The 16,993-nt window shown below is 35.1% G+C and overlaps 1 protein-coding gene across 6 annotated transcripts in view; it reads left to right on the top strand.

The window, feature by feature from the left end:
* Positions 1 to 16,993, top strand: part of LOC127875248 (thyroid receptor-interacting protein 11-like) — a 95,875-nt gene that overhangs the window by 25,719 nt on the left and 53,163 nt on the right. For all 6 annotated transcript variants that reach the window (XM_052420156.1, XM_052420153.1, XM_052420155.1 and 3 more), the window contains exons 3-8: positions 696 to 806; positions 2,940 to 3,045; positions 9,415 to 9,560; positions 13,560 to 13,625; positions 14,209 to 14,385; positions 15,746 to 15,932. In XM_052420156.1, the coding sequence (XP_052276116.1) occupies positions 696 to 806; positions 2,940 to 3,045; positions 9,415 to 9,560; positions 13,560 to 13,625; positions 14,209 to 14,385; positions 15,746 to 15,932 (793 nt within the window). The remainder of the gene's footprint in view (positions 1 to 695; positions 807 to 2,939; positions 3,046 to 9,414; positions 9,561 to 13,559; positions 13,626 to 14,208; positions 14,386 to 15,745; positions 15,933 to 16,993) is intronic.

Genomic DNA, 16,993 nt, shown 5'->3' with positions numbered 1-16,993 from the left:
TCGGCCGAGAAATGAAAGTATAATTTAAAAAAAAGACGTGAGTGGGTACATCAAAATTTATAACCTCGGCGCTTCGATGTACGCTAATCGATAGCTACTGATTACGTAACAAAGTATAGACAAGCTATTTGCCGATACGGTCCCGTTTCATATCTAGAGTCCGTGATGCAGACTAACTTTGGGATTGTACTTTAGGGCAGTCAGGTCATGGTGAAGGTCACTGTTACATAAATAGGAAGACAGTTTCTGCTCATTTACTAGCATTTTGCTTCAGGTTTTATGTTGTATTTTGTGTGTAAGCCTTGCTCGGATTTTCTTCATTATTAAAATTTTATTCATTAATTAGTGAATGATAAATATTTAGCTTGGCAATTTTTCACATTGATTATATCAGGCAACTAACAAAAAAATCAGAAGAATATTTGAGCACTCTGTCTTGGGACTGGTCCTTTTATTTAAGTGTGAAAACAAATATTGCAGCTATCAAGCTTTATTCCTTACCATGATTTCAAAACAATGAACATGGGTATCAGCTTCACTTTTTCTCGCTTCCTCTGTTTGTAATTTCCATTCTTTAACTTAAAATAATGTACCCTGTAACTGTGAACTGCACAGGCTTACTTGGGAGGACACTACATGCATGCATTTAGCCCAGATTTCCCATACAAGGCTCAAATGTTCTTTCTGTTTCACAGATTGACCGACTCAAGGGTCTGGTTCATGACTGGGAGGAGAAGGCAGAGGGATCTGAACTGCAGATCAACAAAATATCCACCGAGTACAGGCGCTTGCTGCAAGAGAAAGATGTAAGTTTTAATTGCACGGCTTTCTGGGAATACAGTGCTTATTGCATGTGGCAAAGCGTCATCCCATATTATCCTGTGCAGTCCAGACAGGCTAATCAGGGACGACTCTTGTTGTTTTTATAGTATTTTTCAATGAGAGAAAGTCTCTTTTTAGTGAAAATCCAGTTTTGGCAGAAAGTGTCGTCCGTGATTAGCCTGTGCTGACTGCACAGGCTAGTGCCAAACGAGGCTTTACACACATGCAATAAGCCAAGTTTTCCCATATTGAGGCTCAGTCGCTCAGACCTGGGGCCAGAGGTCATATAGCTCTTAACAAAAATCTTAACTTTAGTTGTACCAATGTGTACATGAAAACTTTTTAAATATACATGCTTCTGTTGAGAAAATACAAAACAAACATATAGGCTATATTTATAACATAAAAGATTAAATTTCAAATAAGCGTATCACTGAAACAACCAGAGATGTAAGGAATTTTATTAATTAAGGACATTTAAGTATTTACAATGGATTTTGTGATTATGGACCCTACACACATGACTACAGAAGTGCTAAAATTCAGACATAGTCTCTCATTAAGACTATGATTCAGCCTAAAAACGCTTATTTTAAAGCGACCTGCTTTATTATGAATTTATATAATAGCCTTTTAAATATAGTTTCTAATTTGTCATATCTTTTATGTATTTGCATTTCAACCACCTGGCTTCAATAGCAGATTTATTAACATGTTTATGGACGATCACAGCTAATTTTTTTTATTAGTAAGTTTTGCTATTCAAATAATATATTATATATAAATTGGAATAAAAAATACTGAATTTATGAAAGTCTTAAAGTTGATTTTTTTGTTAATATCTTTTTGTCAATTATTGCATGTTTTGCCTTGTTTGGTTTAAACTATCAATATTTGGGATTAGTCCATTTCTCTTGACATTGGAGTTTTATTTTAGTATCTACCTAATAGCTATTATTTCCAGGTCTCCAATCACTGCATACTACAGTCTACTACCAATATTACAAGGCAAAGATTAGGAGCTAGTAACAGTCTTTAATATACTCCATGCATATTGATAACTACATAGTATTCTAAATATAAAGTGAGATTAAGGATGCAGCCATATAAACCATATGCAAACAAACATGGTCATAAGTTGTAGTCTAGTCATAAACATATAGATATATGGCTTATGCTTATCTGAGGCTGGATTAGGCATGACATAAGCTGGATTTTCACATGATTTTGTTGTGGTGATACCAGATTTAATTAGTGGCATTAATTGATTATGTTTCTTTTGGTTGAAGGGGGAGGGGACTCCCTCAAGGGTTATAAATATGCTTATCTGGGTTTAAGATGTTCATATTGGACGCATCTCCTTTGAACACTTTGTAAAGAGACTTTTTTCACCTTTGGTATCTGTTTGATTGCACACATGCATTATCGATATTAGACTTAGTATTGTTTCTGCACATTGAAAAAAATCACACTTTCATCAAGCACATTTACTATAGCCTTAAATCTCTAATAATCAGAACAGGAGGTTTATACATTGGTCATCATAATAATGAAAAATATAAACACACAACGATGTATGCAATGCTCTTGATATAGGGTTCATAATGCTTGTGCGTAAAGTGTCGTCCCTGAATAGCCTGTGCAGACTGCGAATCTTCTCACGTCTCATTTAACGTTTGACCTAAAAGTGGAAGTCCTTTCAATTAAGCCCCTAGCGTGAAAGGACTATAAACCTCAAAACAACAAATGGCAATTTTAATCAGCCACCGTTTTTACCCACAATTTTATTTTATTTCCACGCTTTGTTATCCCCTGCCATAGGCGGAGGGATATTGCTTTTGCGTTATCCGTCCGTCTTTCGGTCCGTCCGGCCAGCACTTTTGTGTCCGGAGCCATATCTTGGAAGTGCTTTGGGGGATTTCATTGAAACTTGGTATGATTATATATATGGATAAGAGGATGATGCACGCCAAATGGCATTGTACACCATCTGTTAATAACATTATGGTCCTTTGTATCTTGAAAAAATGCTTTTTTGAGTGTCAAATATTAACACTTTTGTGTCCAGAAGCATATTGGCGGGGGGCTATTAATTCAACATATTTGCTTGTTTTCAGTCAGAAATCAAGACTCTCAAGCAAACAGTCCAGGAACTACAGAGCTCTGCGACCTTCATAGGCCAGCATTCTGAGCCGTCAGTGCTACGTCTGGACTCTGATAGTGGTAGGTCAACAGTTTGCTGTTTCCCTCTCTTTTGATTAATTGCCAGTTACTTGCATAAGATTTGTTCTCACAGTGGTGACCCGCATTTGTCATGTCAGTTTCCACAATCAGATTCTTTTTCTGCAAAATAGATGTACAAAAAGATGCTATGGCATCAGAGGTACTTGAAACAGCAGTGATTGATTTGAGCCTTTATTTTCACATCTTGAAATCACTGCCTTGTGACCGCTGTACACAGGTGAAAAATAACTTTTGGAAAGAAATGTACTGGCTGCTGGCTGCTATAGTCAGGTGACCCTTATACTGAGGTGTAATATATAATGATTTTCGAAAGGGGAAATCTAGACTGACCGATGTAGGCAGGTGACTGTTGTTCTGGATTGCATTTTGGGCATGGTGGGTAAAGGTCCATGTTTAAAAAAAACAACGGTTTGCTCTAAATGACTTAAGTTTCAATTGAAGCATTTCTTTAACATGTGTTGTTGTGTAGATAGGTTACATGCAGGATAGCTTGATATTGCATTTAGAGCCAGTGGGATCAATGTCGCTGTTTCAAAAAGTCAAAAAATATTTTCTGCTCAATAACATTAGTTTTATTGGAGGCAGTGTGCTGTCATTGCGTGTATTGGTAGCTTTCATGCACACCTAGCATGGGACTCTTGTTTGGGCCAATTGGGTCAAGGTCATGTCTTAAAATAGAAAATCAGTTGCCACACAAAAACTTGAGATTTATGTGGAGCTTTTCTGAAATTTGTGTTGGTAGTTTACATGCAACCCTAACCCTATCTTGGGATTTCACTCGTGACCCATTGGGTCAAGGAAATGGTTTCAGTTACAAACATTGGATAAAAAACTGTTTCTGCTCAATAACTTCAATTTGGATGGAGATATTATTTGGAAATAATAATTATGTTATGATGCTTAAATGTAGATCTAGCATGGAGTCCCCAATTATTTATACTTAAGAAAATTAATGAATAATGGTTAAAAAACCTGGTTTCCTGGGATTTATATTGCCATGTTTCTATTTTAATGTGTATTTATATATGTTGTTTTATATTACCAATGTGAAAAGTATGAAAAACACTGTTAATTATATTAAAAACATAATGCATCATGATTTGCTTCTGACCATGAACTCAATTTTGCAATACTCATGTTCCCACATTTCGAATAATTGAAGATGTTTCATTGCTTTCCTTTATATATTTGTCTAAAGATGTATTTTCTGCCTTTGTGTATCAGTGTCAGTTCGTACCATGGTTGCGCTACTCATTCTATTTCTAATTGAATGGTTTTAATACATTGGCCATACATCGCTGGTCTAGACTATCAATGTTTAATTATCAGGTAAAGTCAACAAAATGAGGAAGTGCACATGTTTGTATTGGTGGGATTATTTCAACATAGCAATTCAGCCTGTGAACACGAGTATTTGAATAAAATATTGGCTGTGTAATACCAACACTGTTATAGTTGTGGGTTTGATGGGAAGTACTAAGCCTTTCATTTCATAAGAAGTTGCGTAAGTATATTTTAACAGTCTTCCCGTCAGGTCTTTTTAGGGCTGATTGTAATATTTAGCTCGGCTGTTTTCGGAGAAAACCCGAGGTATTGTCATAGCCAGCTCGTGGTGTCGTCCGCCGTCCGCGTTGTGCTAAAATCTTAACATTTTGTTAAGGTTTTGAACATTGGCTCTAAAATCAAAGTGCTTCAACCTACAACTTTGAAACTTCATTTGTAGCTGCACCTTGATTAGTTCTACATGCCACACCCATTTTTGGGTCACTAGGTCAAAGGTCAAGGTCACTGTGACCTCTAAAAAAAAATAAAAAATCTGAAAAGCTTTCATTTATTCAAAACTGCACCCGCATCGGAGCGTGGCATCTGTTATGCGGTGCTCTTGTTATGTTAGATGTTTTCTTCGATGTATCAAAATCTCAACACCGTACTAAATTAATGATGTTGAAAATTGACGTAACGTTTTTGTATTGATCAAATTTTGACTTTTACAAGTTGTTTATTCTATTTATTTTTTGTTTCTGATAAAGGTGGGACAATGAAATTGAAAAAATAATGCAATCAATAATGGCTGAATCATATCTCATTTTTTTAGTTAGACCTATCATGTTTTAACATGTATGAATGTTTTGTGTTGCTTACTATACAATAAATCCTGTTATCAGTGAAAAAAACACACCAAAAAATGAAACAATGTTCAAACATGAAATTGATATTTTTTTCAGATAGGTTTGATCAACAATGCATCAATAAAAAAAATCTTCAATGAAATTGATAAAAAAAATAAATACGTATAATGCTTCAGTTGATAACCAAAAACAAAAGATACACTTTGTTTGAAATAAAACATTGGGAGGGTAGACCTGAAGTTGAGTATGGCATATCCACATTTAAATCGTGATAACTTCCTGAATGCTTGTGTGAAAGGAAACGCTTATCTCTTGCAATACCTTTTCAAATGTTTTATCTCGGCTCTCTATGTTCTTAATCTGGGGACACCTGATTGAAGTTCAAGTGGAAAAATGCTCCTTTAAAATATCGATATATGGAAATGTTGAATTTTGTATTCAATTTTTAGCTCGATTATTCACTGAAATATTCAAGATATTGAAATGTTGAAAATGTATTCAAAATTTAGCTCGACTATTCACTGAAATATGAGATAGCTTAGAAATGTTGAATTTTGTATTCAATTCTTAGCTGGGCCATTCACTGATATTCAATTCTTAGCTCCAGTATTCAAGCATAGTCTGACCTATACTTCCCATTCAAATGTCAGCATCTAGGTAATACTCTGGATTAGGTCAATGTTGAGTCTCAGCGTCTAGGTAATACTCTGGATTAGGTCAATGTTGAGTCTCAGCGTCTAGGTAATACTCTGGATTAGGTCAATGTTGAGTCTCAGCTTCTAGGTAATACTCTGGATTAGGTCAATGTTGAGTCTCAGCGTCTAGGTAATACTCTGGATTAGGTCAATGTTGAGTCTCAGCGTCTAGGTAATACTCTGGATTAGGTCAATGTTGAGTCTCAGCGTCTAGGTAATACTCTGGATTAGGTCAATGTTGAGTCTCAGCGTCTAGGTAATACTCTGGATTAGGTCAATGTTGAGTCTCTCCATATCATTTTTAGCTCATCTATTTTTTGAAAAAGAAATTATGAGCTATTGTCATCACCTTGGCATTGGCGTCTGTGTCGGCGTCTGCGTCCAGATAAGTTTTGTGTTTAGGTCCACTTTTCTCATAAAGTATCAAAGCTATTGCATTCAAACTTGGTACACTTACTTACTATCATTAGGGGACTGGGCAGGCAAAGTTAGATATCTCTGGCGTGCATTTTGGCAGAATTATGTGCCCTTTTTATACTTAGAAAATTGAAAAATTTGGTTAAGTTTTGTGTTTAGGTCCACTTTATTCCTAAAGTATAAAAGCTATTGCTTTCATAATTGCGACACTTACTAACTATCATAAGGGGACTGTGCAGGCAAAGTTATGTAACTCTGACTGGCATTTTTTATACTTAGAAAATTGAAAATTTCATTAAGTTTTGTGTTTTGGTCCAATTTACTCCTAAAGTATCATAGCTATTGCTTTCAGACTTGGAACACTCGCAAACTATCATAAGGGGACTGTACAGGACAAGTTGCATAACTCTGGTTGTCATTTTGACGGAATTATGGCCCCTTTTTTTACTTAGAAACTTTGAATATATGGTTAAATTTTGTGTTTACATCCACATTACTTCTAAAGTATCAAGGCTATTGCTTTCAAACTTCAAATACTTTCATACTATCATGAGGGTACCGTACCTGGCAAGTTGAATTTTACCTTGACCTTTAAATGACCTTGACTCTCAAGGTCAAATAATTAAATTTTGCAAAAATTGCCATGACATAGATATTTATGATCAGATTTGATTGATACTTTGACAAAATAACTCATACCTGACATACTACAATAGACTCCACCCAAACCATCCCCCATGCCCCCCCACCCCCCGAATCCCCCATAATTTTTTTTTTTTTCATTTTTTTTTTAAAGATCATCTTATAAATGACCACACCCTCACACTATACCAACCCCCACCCCCCCATAAAAACACTTTTTTTTTAAACATGGGATTTTTTGCATTTTTATTTCTTATTGTTGGAAGATAATGTAATAAATGACCACACCCCAACACTATACACCCCTCTCAACCCCTTCCCTTCAAATCTTTTTACATATGTAATTCATATCAGTGATGTATAAAATGCTTTAGGCCAAGAAGGTTATAGTAATGACACAGTTATGGTCTACTTAAGTGCACTGTAGTTAAAATGTTTATTCAATTATTATATTGTATGCATACAAATCTTTTAAACAATGTAACATCAAAACACAGATTGATTTTGTTTTACATTTTGCATTGCATACAGTCCAACTTGGTCTTTGAAGTCAAGGTAATATTTGCTTGAAAGTGTTCAATACTAGTTAAAGACACAACAAAGTGAGGAAGTTTGCCATCCATATTTCTAAGAGTGAAGCAAAAATATTCTGATAAGCAATTTTGCTAATTGTATCAGCAAATTTATACTCAAAAAGATTCTGATGTTTTCATTGTTTGGATAAAGTAAATAAACTCTTGAGAAAAAAGAGATGATTTCCTGTCTTGGTTTAGTCAAGTCATTTCATGAGAAACCCTCATGAGGCAGGGCCCTCAATCTATCAAATCTGCCGCCAAATTTCGGCTGCAGTCCCCCACCTGAAAAGTATATTTTTCCTCCAAAAAACTGATTTTTTTCCCCTCAGAAAAATTAAAAAAAAATTAAAAATCCCCACTGATTTATAGTTGAAAATTGACTCCAATATATCACGGTCCGTTATATCGCTTTGTCCAATATAGTCCTAACAAAAAAGAATTATTGTTTCCGGTTACCCGACCAACCCTGTTTTTCAACCGCAGACTCAAAAAAAATTCTCTTATAAAATCCGCATCCGAATTTAATGTCTGAAATTTACGCAACTGCGGAAAGCGTCTGAATCGTTCAGAATTGTTATTTTTGTCAATGTTTTGTTTCATTGACATTTATTCTAATCAATTAATGCTTTATTCAAAATGCAGTCTTAAGTTTTCAAAGAATATTTATTTGTACAATAATTTACAGTGAAAGACAATCTGGATCAAACATCTTCTTATTAAGAACTATATCTGAAAGTTAGTACTATGTCATCCTGCATTTAACACTGCTAATACCTGAAAATAATGACATTCTCATTGAGTAGACTATTTAATTAAGTGTTGTGGTAAGAAAAAAAGCCTACCTACCAACCCACATTTAAATTAGATTACTGTTATATAGTCATTAGTTCGAGTAAAAGTCCACCTTTCTGCCCTATAGACAGTCACATACATGTATATAGAAATATATGTTTATAACAGTTAAACACAGTTGTTTTATTTTGTTTTTAAATAAAAATTCCCCCATTTACAAAAAAGTCCCCCTCCTAAGGGCTGCGGACCCCTTCCCCCAAAGTAGTGTGAGGGCGCTGTGTGGGTTTTTGGGACTTAACATGTACAATGTTATGACAGGGATTGTTGTAACAATTTAATCAGGTTTGGGGATGTTTAGCTGGTAGAAAAATTTACAATGTTTTATCTTTGAAATGGTAAAAGCTTTGTTGGGGTAGATTAAGATTTGTTTATTTCAAACAGACTAGATAGTTGCTAGGCAAGCGAAGAATGTCGGTTTGGATTTGACAAGTTTAGTCTATGGTTTTGCAAATTGCAATTGCAGCAGTATTAAGTATACTGCAATTTATTATGCCACAAAAATGTGACAAACTTGCTAATGCACAACTATTACAGTTAGGTTGGTAAGTTTAACATCTCCAAACAGAGTTTTAAAGATTATGCAATTTAATGCAGTGTTTGCAGCATTTTTGTGAGGAATCATTATAATGTGTGACTTCACATTCTACTTTACCTTTTTGTGGGTTGTTCCTGTGATTTATTTTGACAATATATCAGGGGTACTTTTAAAGAGGTATGCACATGCATTTTTTTTACGATGAATGACAGGGTGCGGCTGGTTAATATATTGTCATATGGGGTTCTTGAATACCCTACATTAATGTTATCAGTTTCAATGAAATGACTTGTGCAAAGTGTGACAATAAAAGTATGTTGCAAAATAATTTGAAGTCAAGAAATAAAAATGAATCAACAAACATTTTTATATTAAACTATAAATCTTATATTAAATAATAGTCTATTACAAAATAATAATCTGTTTTAAATTAGCCCCTCCGAACTCCATCCAATCTTTGCCATCATTATGTTTAACAACCCATTTGGTTGAATATTTTGCAGGATTTCAAAGCGTTAGTTACGGTGGGGATGAACATGACTTCACGGACAATATCTCACTCCAACAGGACGTCAACCGACTACGCACTGACGTGCAACGGCTCCAGGCGGAGTGCAAACACTGGCAGGGACTTGCACAGAGTTCAAATGTGAGTGTAATACTGACGCCTGTTATCTCTTTCAGTGCTGGAACCGATTTTTGAAGGCCTTTGCAAACAGTTTGGATCCAGATGAGACGCCACATCAGGAGCCAAACTGTTTGCTATTCTGATAGTATTCTTTGAAAAAAATAAAAAAAAATGCTAATTTTAGAAATTCAGCAGACAACATTTAAGCAGACAACAAATTTCCCAGCATGTAAAGGGTTATTGTATGTCATGTGATCTACAGACTTATTAAACAAGTCAAATCTAGGAAAAACCTTGTTAATGCTCTAGAGACCACAATTTTCATTAAATCTCAGTGGCAATATCTAGGCACTAGGCAGAGTTCTCATCTGGGTCACTGGTGTTCAAACAACTAGGTCGCAAGGTCACATTTTAGAAAAATGTTTTTACCATGCTATAGGCAACATTTTTTATCCAACCTTTATATAACTTGTTGAAAACCTTTATCTTGACCATGTCTGCACCAAGTTTATATCTAGGTCACATCGAAACACTGGGTCACCAGGTCAAATCTAGGAAATCCTTGAAGTTAATACTTTTTAAAGATTTCATGTTATTTATTTGGACATTTTCCATTTGGGAATTTTGAGGAACCCAAAAGAAAATTTTTATCTCTCAAAAGCTATTATGATGTTTTGTCTAAGTCTTGTTCTTAGAATTTCAGAATAACTTCTTTTACAGAAGGATAAAGTTTTTTCTTTAAAAAAGAGTGAGGCAAAAATCCAGTTCCATGTGGAATCCGTACAGAGTATAGGAATGTGATACTTTGATAAGCTTTCTTGTGTCTGGTTTACAATGTAGATTCATCAGGTAAACATCTGATGCTAGAATAATATAACAAGTAAAAAATGAATAGTGTGAAAATATGTTTTAATGGGCAAAAGTAGTTTAATCTGAAATTTAAATGTTTTAAAGATACAGCAATGTCCTCTTAATGTCAGTACTCTGAAATGGACATGGAAAGAAATTAGACTCGCATGCTAACAATACGGAAGTAAACTTTGTAAAATGCGAACTGACATTCAATTTGTAATATGGGAATACAATTATTTAAAAGCTTTCACATTTTTTTAGGTGCAAATGTACCAAGTCTTACTGCCAGTTTTGTTTAAGTACTTAACATGCAATATGTCAGCAAATAATTCAGATGTACTAATGTACTGGTCTGCTAATGCTGCTGTCAATTTAACCCTTTCAGCGCTGGAACCGAATTTTAAAGGCCTTAGCAAACAGTTTGGATCCAGATGAGACGCCACAGAACGTGGCGTCTCATCAGGATTCAAACTGTTTGCTATTGTGATAGTATTCTATGAAAAAAAATCGAAGAAAATGCTAATTTTAGAAATTCAGCAGACGACATTTTAGCAGACGACAAATTTCCCAGCATGCAAAGGGTTAACTGGGTTAAATGCATAAAGTGTTGCCCTAGCACAGGCTAATCAGGCAGGACACTTTTTGCTTTAACTGCATTTTTGATAAGAAGGGACATCCTCTTAAAATAAAGTGTTGTATGTGATTAGCCTGTGTGGACTGCACTGGCTAATCTGGGATGACAATTTACGCAGGTGCATTAAGCCCAGTTTTCCCACAATGCGGCTCATATTATCAAAAGTTTCACCGAGCACTTCACTGATATTGGCAGGTGAGAAGGTTATCTTTCTCTACGTGACAACTTCCGTGCTCTTGAGGAATTCTCTTTTTATCTACCCTTCAAAAGCATGCAGTCCGTTATTCATTAATGGTGGTGGAACAAAACCTTGTTAGCAGACGCGTTTAAAACTCGAATTTTATCGTTAATGTCTGTTTGGTCTTGCATTGGTTCAAACCATGTCTGTGTTTGAAATTTATTCATTAAATCATAAATCAATAAGAACCTGCCGATAAGAGCAGGGTTCAAAGCAAATTCTAAATTTTACACAAAAGTTTATTGAAAATGTAGGTTTTAGCGTCTTTGCCTGCCTGAATTGTATTATTTACATTTGGATGGGATTTTTGACAGTTGTAAGCCTGGTTCAGTTTGGGACTATACATGTCAGAAAGCAGTTTGTGTAGGAGTTCAAATGAATTTTGCGACTGTAAAAATCTGGAATCAAGCTTTTTAATTATGATCGAAAATCTCTCTGTCAACTTTCTTTGGGGATAACATCTGATGTAGTGACATGGTATCTTTCTGTCAACTTTCTTTGGGGATAACATCTGATGTAGTGACATGGTATATAACCTTCTTATGTGGAACTGTTCCTATCTGCCACACATTTTCCAGGTATGGCTTTAGCCATTAGATTGGAAATGTTGACAGAGGTGTTATCTCTTTATGAAACATTTCAATGAACTTTCTTAGAAAACCCTCTGACACAAAAGTGTATCCTCCCCAAAAAACTCTGGATTTCGACACTATCAGGATGCAAAAAGAAGGTCCAAACATATTTCAAGAAGTTGAAAATATCATGAGAAGTTTAACTGTGGTGAAAAGGAAAATGTCTGCCTGTTATGGGGGTAAATAAAAACTTGGATGAATGTAATCATTTGTAAGGAAGTCATTTAAAGGCATTATGTCATGTTTATGGATTAAAAGCATATAAAAGATAGAAAGATGGAAAACACAGCATTTTTATTTTTAATAAAAAAAATGTGAACACATTCATTCTATTTTGAAAAAGAATGAAATGTTTTGAATTGTATTCACGGAAAAAAATCTTCATTCATCATTGTACATGATAAATGCAAACTAGGTTATCAAATAGATCAATTAACAAAGGAACAACATAGCAGAAGGAGACTTTAAACCAGTCATTTATAAATGTTCTCAAGACAATAAAACCAAAATTAAGATTGTAAATATTGACTGACATAATTTGGGTGTGTTATAAATGTGTCTTGACCAACCATCAGGTATGTTGACTTTTGGAATGGTTTTGTAGAAGAGTGACAATGGTTCACCATTGGTTGATGATATGCTATTGTTCAAATAGGTCACACCAGATACATGGTCAGGTGCATATGAAGCTAGGGCTGATAAAGAGGCTTAAAGTTGGTGTTTGTGCTTGATAAGGAATGGTTATGCAATGATGAGATGATGTAGTTTTACAACCAAGTACAACAGACATTATGAGTCTGTGGGCAATTGAATGGTTGTATTGGACATGAGTGATTAATCAGCAATGTAAAAAAGACAAATCATGATGAGATATTTAGGTATTTGAATTTATTTGTGTTTACATCTCATGTTATGTCTTTAAAGACACATGCTTGCCTCATGTAGTTATGTAAGGTCAATATAAAATGTAAAATCAGATCTTAGTTATTATTGGTTTGTCATCATCAAATATATACATAAAAAGGATAATCAACAGATTGGTTACTATTTATTGTTTAGATATATCTTTTTTCCATCAGCTACATTATCATTTATCATCACCTTTATGGTATGAAATTTGATATATGTTGTGCCAGTGACATAATTATAACATATTCCTTGTAAACACTTTTTTCTGAAACTAAATCAATAAACCTGCATGAGTATTTATGCAATATAAGAAAGCAATAAAAATCTCTTGTTTCTAAATATAAGACAATAAATGTAATATGAGCATAGTTTGAGCATTGTTGCTATCAACTGAAATTTTGACACAGTGATGTTATATTGGTTCCATTTCGTTGAAGGCTCTGTTGTTGGTGCAAGAAACCATCAAAGTTAACATTTATGAGACCTTTATTGCAAATTTCAATTTTCATTGACTCTTTATTGCTACTTCTTCAATTTTTGAAAGTTAGACTTTATCGTCTTTTTAGATCGGGAGAAAACCATAGTGGTTTGCAATATCCTCGCTTTTGTGTATGTGTCATGCTATATTTTCAGAGTTTTTTATGTAACAGTTGAGTCTTGATTCCTCTAACAACAAGGATGCAAAACTGAAGGTAGTAATTAAAGTCTAGATAAAGGCTATTTATAGGAACATGAGTTGTGCTTGATTTTTGCAGAAGACAGCAAAGTTGGAACCGGTTCAGCCACAACATGATTCTTCAGATCTTCTCAAGAAAATACAGGTGAGTTTTTGTCAACGAGTCTAATGGTTTTCTTTCAATTTTGAATAAGTTTGAATGTGCTTATTTACAAAAATAGCATTCAATCATTAAAGAGCTTAGAAAATATAAAGAATTAGATAGAAATCATGTTTACAGTTTCTGTAAAAAAACAAGGGAACAATACAAATGCTGAAGTCTACTGTGTGATTACCTATGCAAAATGTTCATGGTGTGATGAAATAAAATATTGTTGGCCTATATAATTATTATAAAAAAAATCCAAGATTCTAAACAAAACATGCCTAATAACAAAACAATATGAGATGTGCTCTTGGAAAACAGGGCTTAATGCATGTGTCAAGACTGTCATCCCAGATTAGCCTGTGCAGTCGGCACAGGTTAATCAAGGATGACACTTTCCACTTTTATGGTATTTTGTCTTATGGAAGTCTCCTCTAAGTGGAAGTCATGTTTAGGCTAAACGTGTTGTCCCTGATTTGCATGTAGGGATTGCACAGGCTAATCTGGGACGACACTTAACGCACATGCTTTAGCCCTGTTTCCTTAGAAGCAAGGCTCATATGGTCTACCCCTTTTTCTCCAGGCATTACAGGATGAGCTGGCATCAGAGCGGGACATGCGCCAGTTTGAGCTCGCCTCCTTTCAGGACGCGCAGGCTCACAAGCTCACGCAGATGCGCAAGAAGCACAAGGAGGAGATTGCTGAACTCAAGCTCAAGATTAAGGAGCTTGACTGGAATGATGATGGTTGGGATTCCATGGTAAGCAAGCCATTTTGTGGAGTTTGTGTGACGTTTATTGCAATTTTCATGAAAATTTGTGTTTTTAGAAGGCTTGAGTAAATAACTTTTATCATAGAAATGTAGTTTTTGAGATTTTTATGTTGTACATTTAAGATTTTTAAGATTTGAAATTTGTCTGTTAGGTTTTGATGAAGAACTTAACACAAACTGTGTTTTTATGCTCCCCCAAAATTTATTTTGGGTGGAGAATATAGTCGCCGCTTCGTCTGTCCGTCGGTGTGTCCGTCCGTGCACAATTTTTGTCCGGGCTATTTCTCAGCAACTAATGACCGGAATTCAATGAAACTTTATGGGTAGCTTCACTACCAAGAGAAGATGTGCATATTATCAGCGGGTTCTGGTCGGATGATTTTTTTTCACAGAGTTATGGCCCTTTGAAATTTTCCATTAGCTGTACATATAGTGCAATTCTTGTCCAGGCTATTTCTCAGCAACTTATGACCCGAATTCAATGAAACTTTATGGGAAGCTTCACTACCAAGAGAAGATGTGCATATTATCAGCGGGTTTTTGTTGGATGATTTTTCACAGAGTTATGGCCCTTTGAAATTTTCCATTAACTGTACATATAGTGCAATTCTTGGCGGGCTATTTCCCAGCAACTAATGACCGGAATTCAATGAAACTTTATGGGAAGCTTCACTACCAAGAGGAGATGTGCATATTATCTACGGGTTCTGGTCGGATGATTTTTCACAGAGTTATTGCCCTTTGAAAGTTTCCATTAACTGTACATATAGTGCAATTCTTGTCCGGGTTATTTCTCAGCAACTAATGCCTGGAATTCAATGAAACTTTATGGGAAGCTTCACTACCAAGAGGAGATGTGCATATTATCAGCGGGTTCTGGTCGGATGATTTTTCACAGAGTTATGGCCCTTTGAAATTTTCCATTAACTGTGCATTTAGTATAGTGCAATTCTTGTCCGGGCTATTTCTCAGCAACTAATGACCGGAATTCAATGAAACTTTATGGGAAGCTTCACTACCAAAAATGTGCATATTATCAGCGGGTTCTGGTTGGATGATTTTTCACAGAGTTATGGCCCTTTGAAATTTTCTATTAAAAAATTCTTGTCCCCCCAACTGCTGTGCCCTCAAGACGTTTCCTTTTATCTGAATATATAGTGCAATATTGTGACAAAAAAAACCTTTGGGGAGCATCACCCGTCTCCGACGGTTTCTTGTTTAAATGTTATTTTGAACAATTGTTTTTTTACAGTATCAATGCTATTGTTTATTTTTATGAAAGCCTTATTATACATTTTGTATGCATTTTAATGCAAAGAAACAACTTGATACCTGTTTACCTCCACAGCCTAATGCAGATGAGGCAAACCTGAAGCAGATGATATCAGCTCTTCAAGGGGAGGTAACCTCCTTGAAGGAGGAGAAAGAAGAGTACCTGCAGCAGATTACCTCCCTTGCTGGAGATGTGGAGACACTCAACTCTGAGCTGGCTGTGAAACAGGCACAGACTCTGCATCTGGAGAACCAGCTGAAAGGTAAGTTATCACTAATTTGATACCATGGGTTTCCTATAGTTGTTGCCCTGGACCTGTATTCACCATTTGATTCTTAGACATAAGAATAATGAAGACTTAGATGCTAGAGAAAAATATTCAGCGTTTGCATATGTACATGATAGAAATCATGCTTGTGTGATACATTAATTATTTAGCATAAATAATTGTTTAGTTAGAGCTGTCAATTTCCATGTAATATTGTTGCGCTCCTCTTATGTGCGGGGGAAACAGACACAGCAACTCAGTTATTTGATTAAATCATTTAATAATTCTAACTCTTGACATAACCACTTTTAGGCAATACAAATATTTTGCTCACAAGATAAAAAACACAAAGGCCACAGTAACACTTGTGTCGTCGTAATCCAAGTTGCAAAAGCGCGCTTGATTTAAACTTGCGAAATCGTGAGGGCAGTCGGCACCGAACACTTTAAAAAAACTATTTTACGGTTTAAAATAATCTTTAAAAAAAACAGAATGATGTTACTTAAAGTTAAAGTAATCTGTTTACATACGTAGAATTGATAAATCCAACTAGCGTATATTCCAGCTATTTGAAATTCTAGCCCTTCCCGCTCTTAACCACACAGACTATTTATAGCTCACAGAACGATTGCGTTGGGTCGATCGAGTTTACACGGCCTATGGTCGACCAAAAATATGCACACAGACGATTATAGCATACTAGTATGTGTAAACAATGACATTCCGTTTAGAACCAAACAACGGACATGGCTTCATTAAAGAAATTGCATATATTAACTTTATAGGATTAGGACTCGAATCTTAAACCGTGATTAAAAGAAAAATATAATAAACACGAGACAAGTGTTGCTATGGCGAGAAATAAATATGTTTATGATAAAAATCGTTCATCATAATGCAAAATAAAACTGTTGGTAACCTTATTCTCGAAATTAACTGTGATGTTTATTGTAATAAAAAATGTATACATATAAAGAAAACTGGGGCACATCACTATTCAACTGTATTATAAAACATGACAATTTAAAGACTGTTGAGTCTTAAGGCTAAGAATT

The sequence above is a fragment of the Dreissena polymorpha genome, chromosome 3 (assembly GCF_020536995.1).
Source record: "Dreissena polymorpha isolate Duluth1 chromosome 3, UMN_Dpol_1.0, whole genome shotgun sequence".
In the NCBI taxonomy this organism is placed as follows: Eukaryota; Metazoa; Mollusca; class Bivalvia; order Myida; family Dreissenidae; genus Dreissena; species Dreissena polymorpha.
This window is presented reverse-complemented; position numbering and strand designations above follow the sequence as displayed.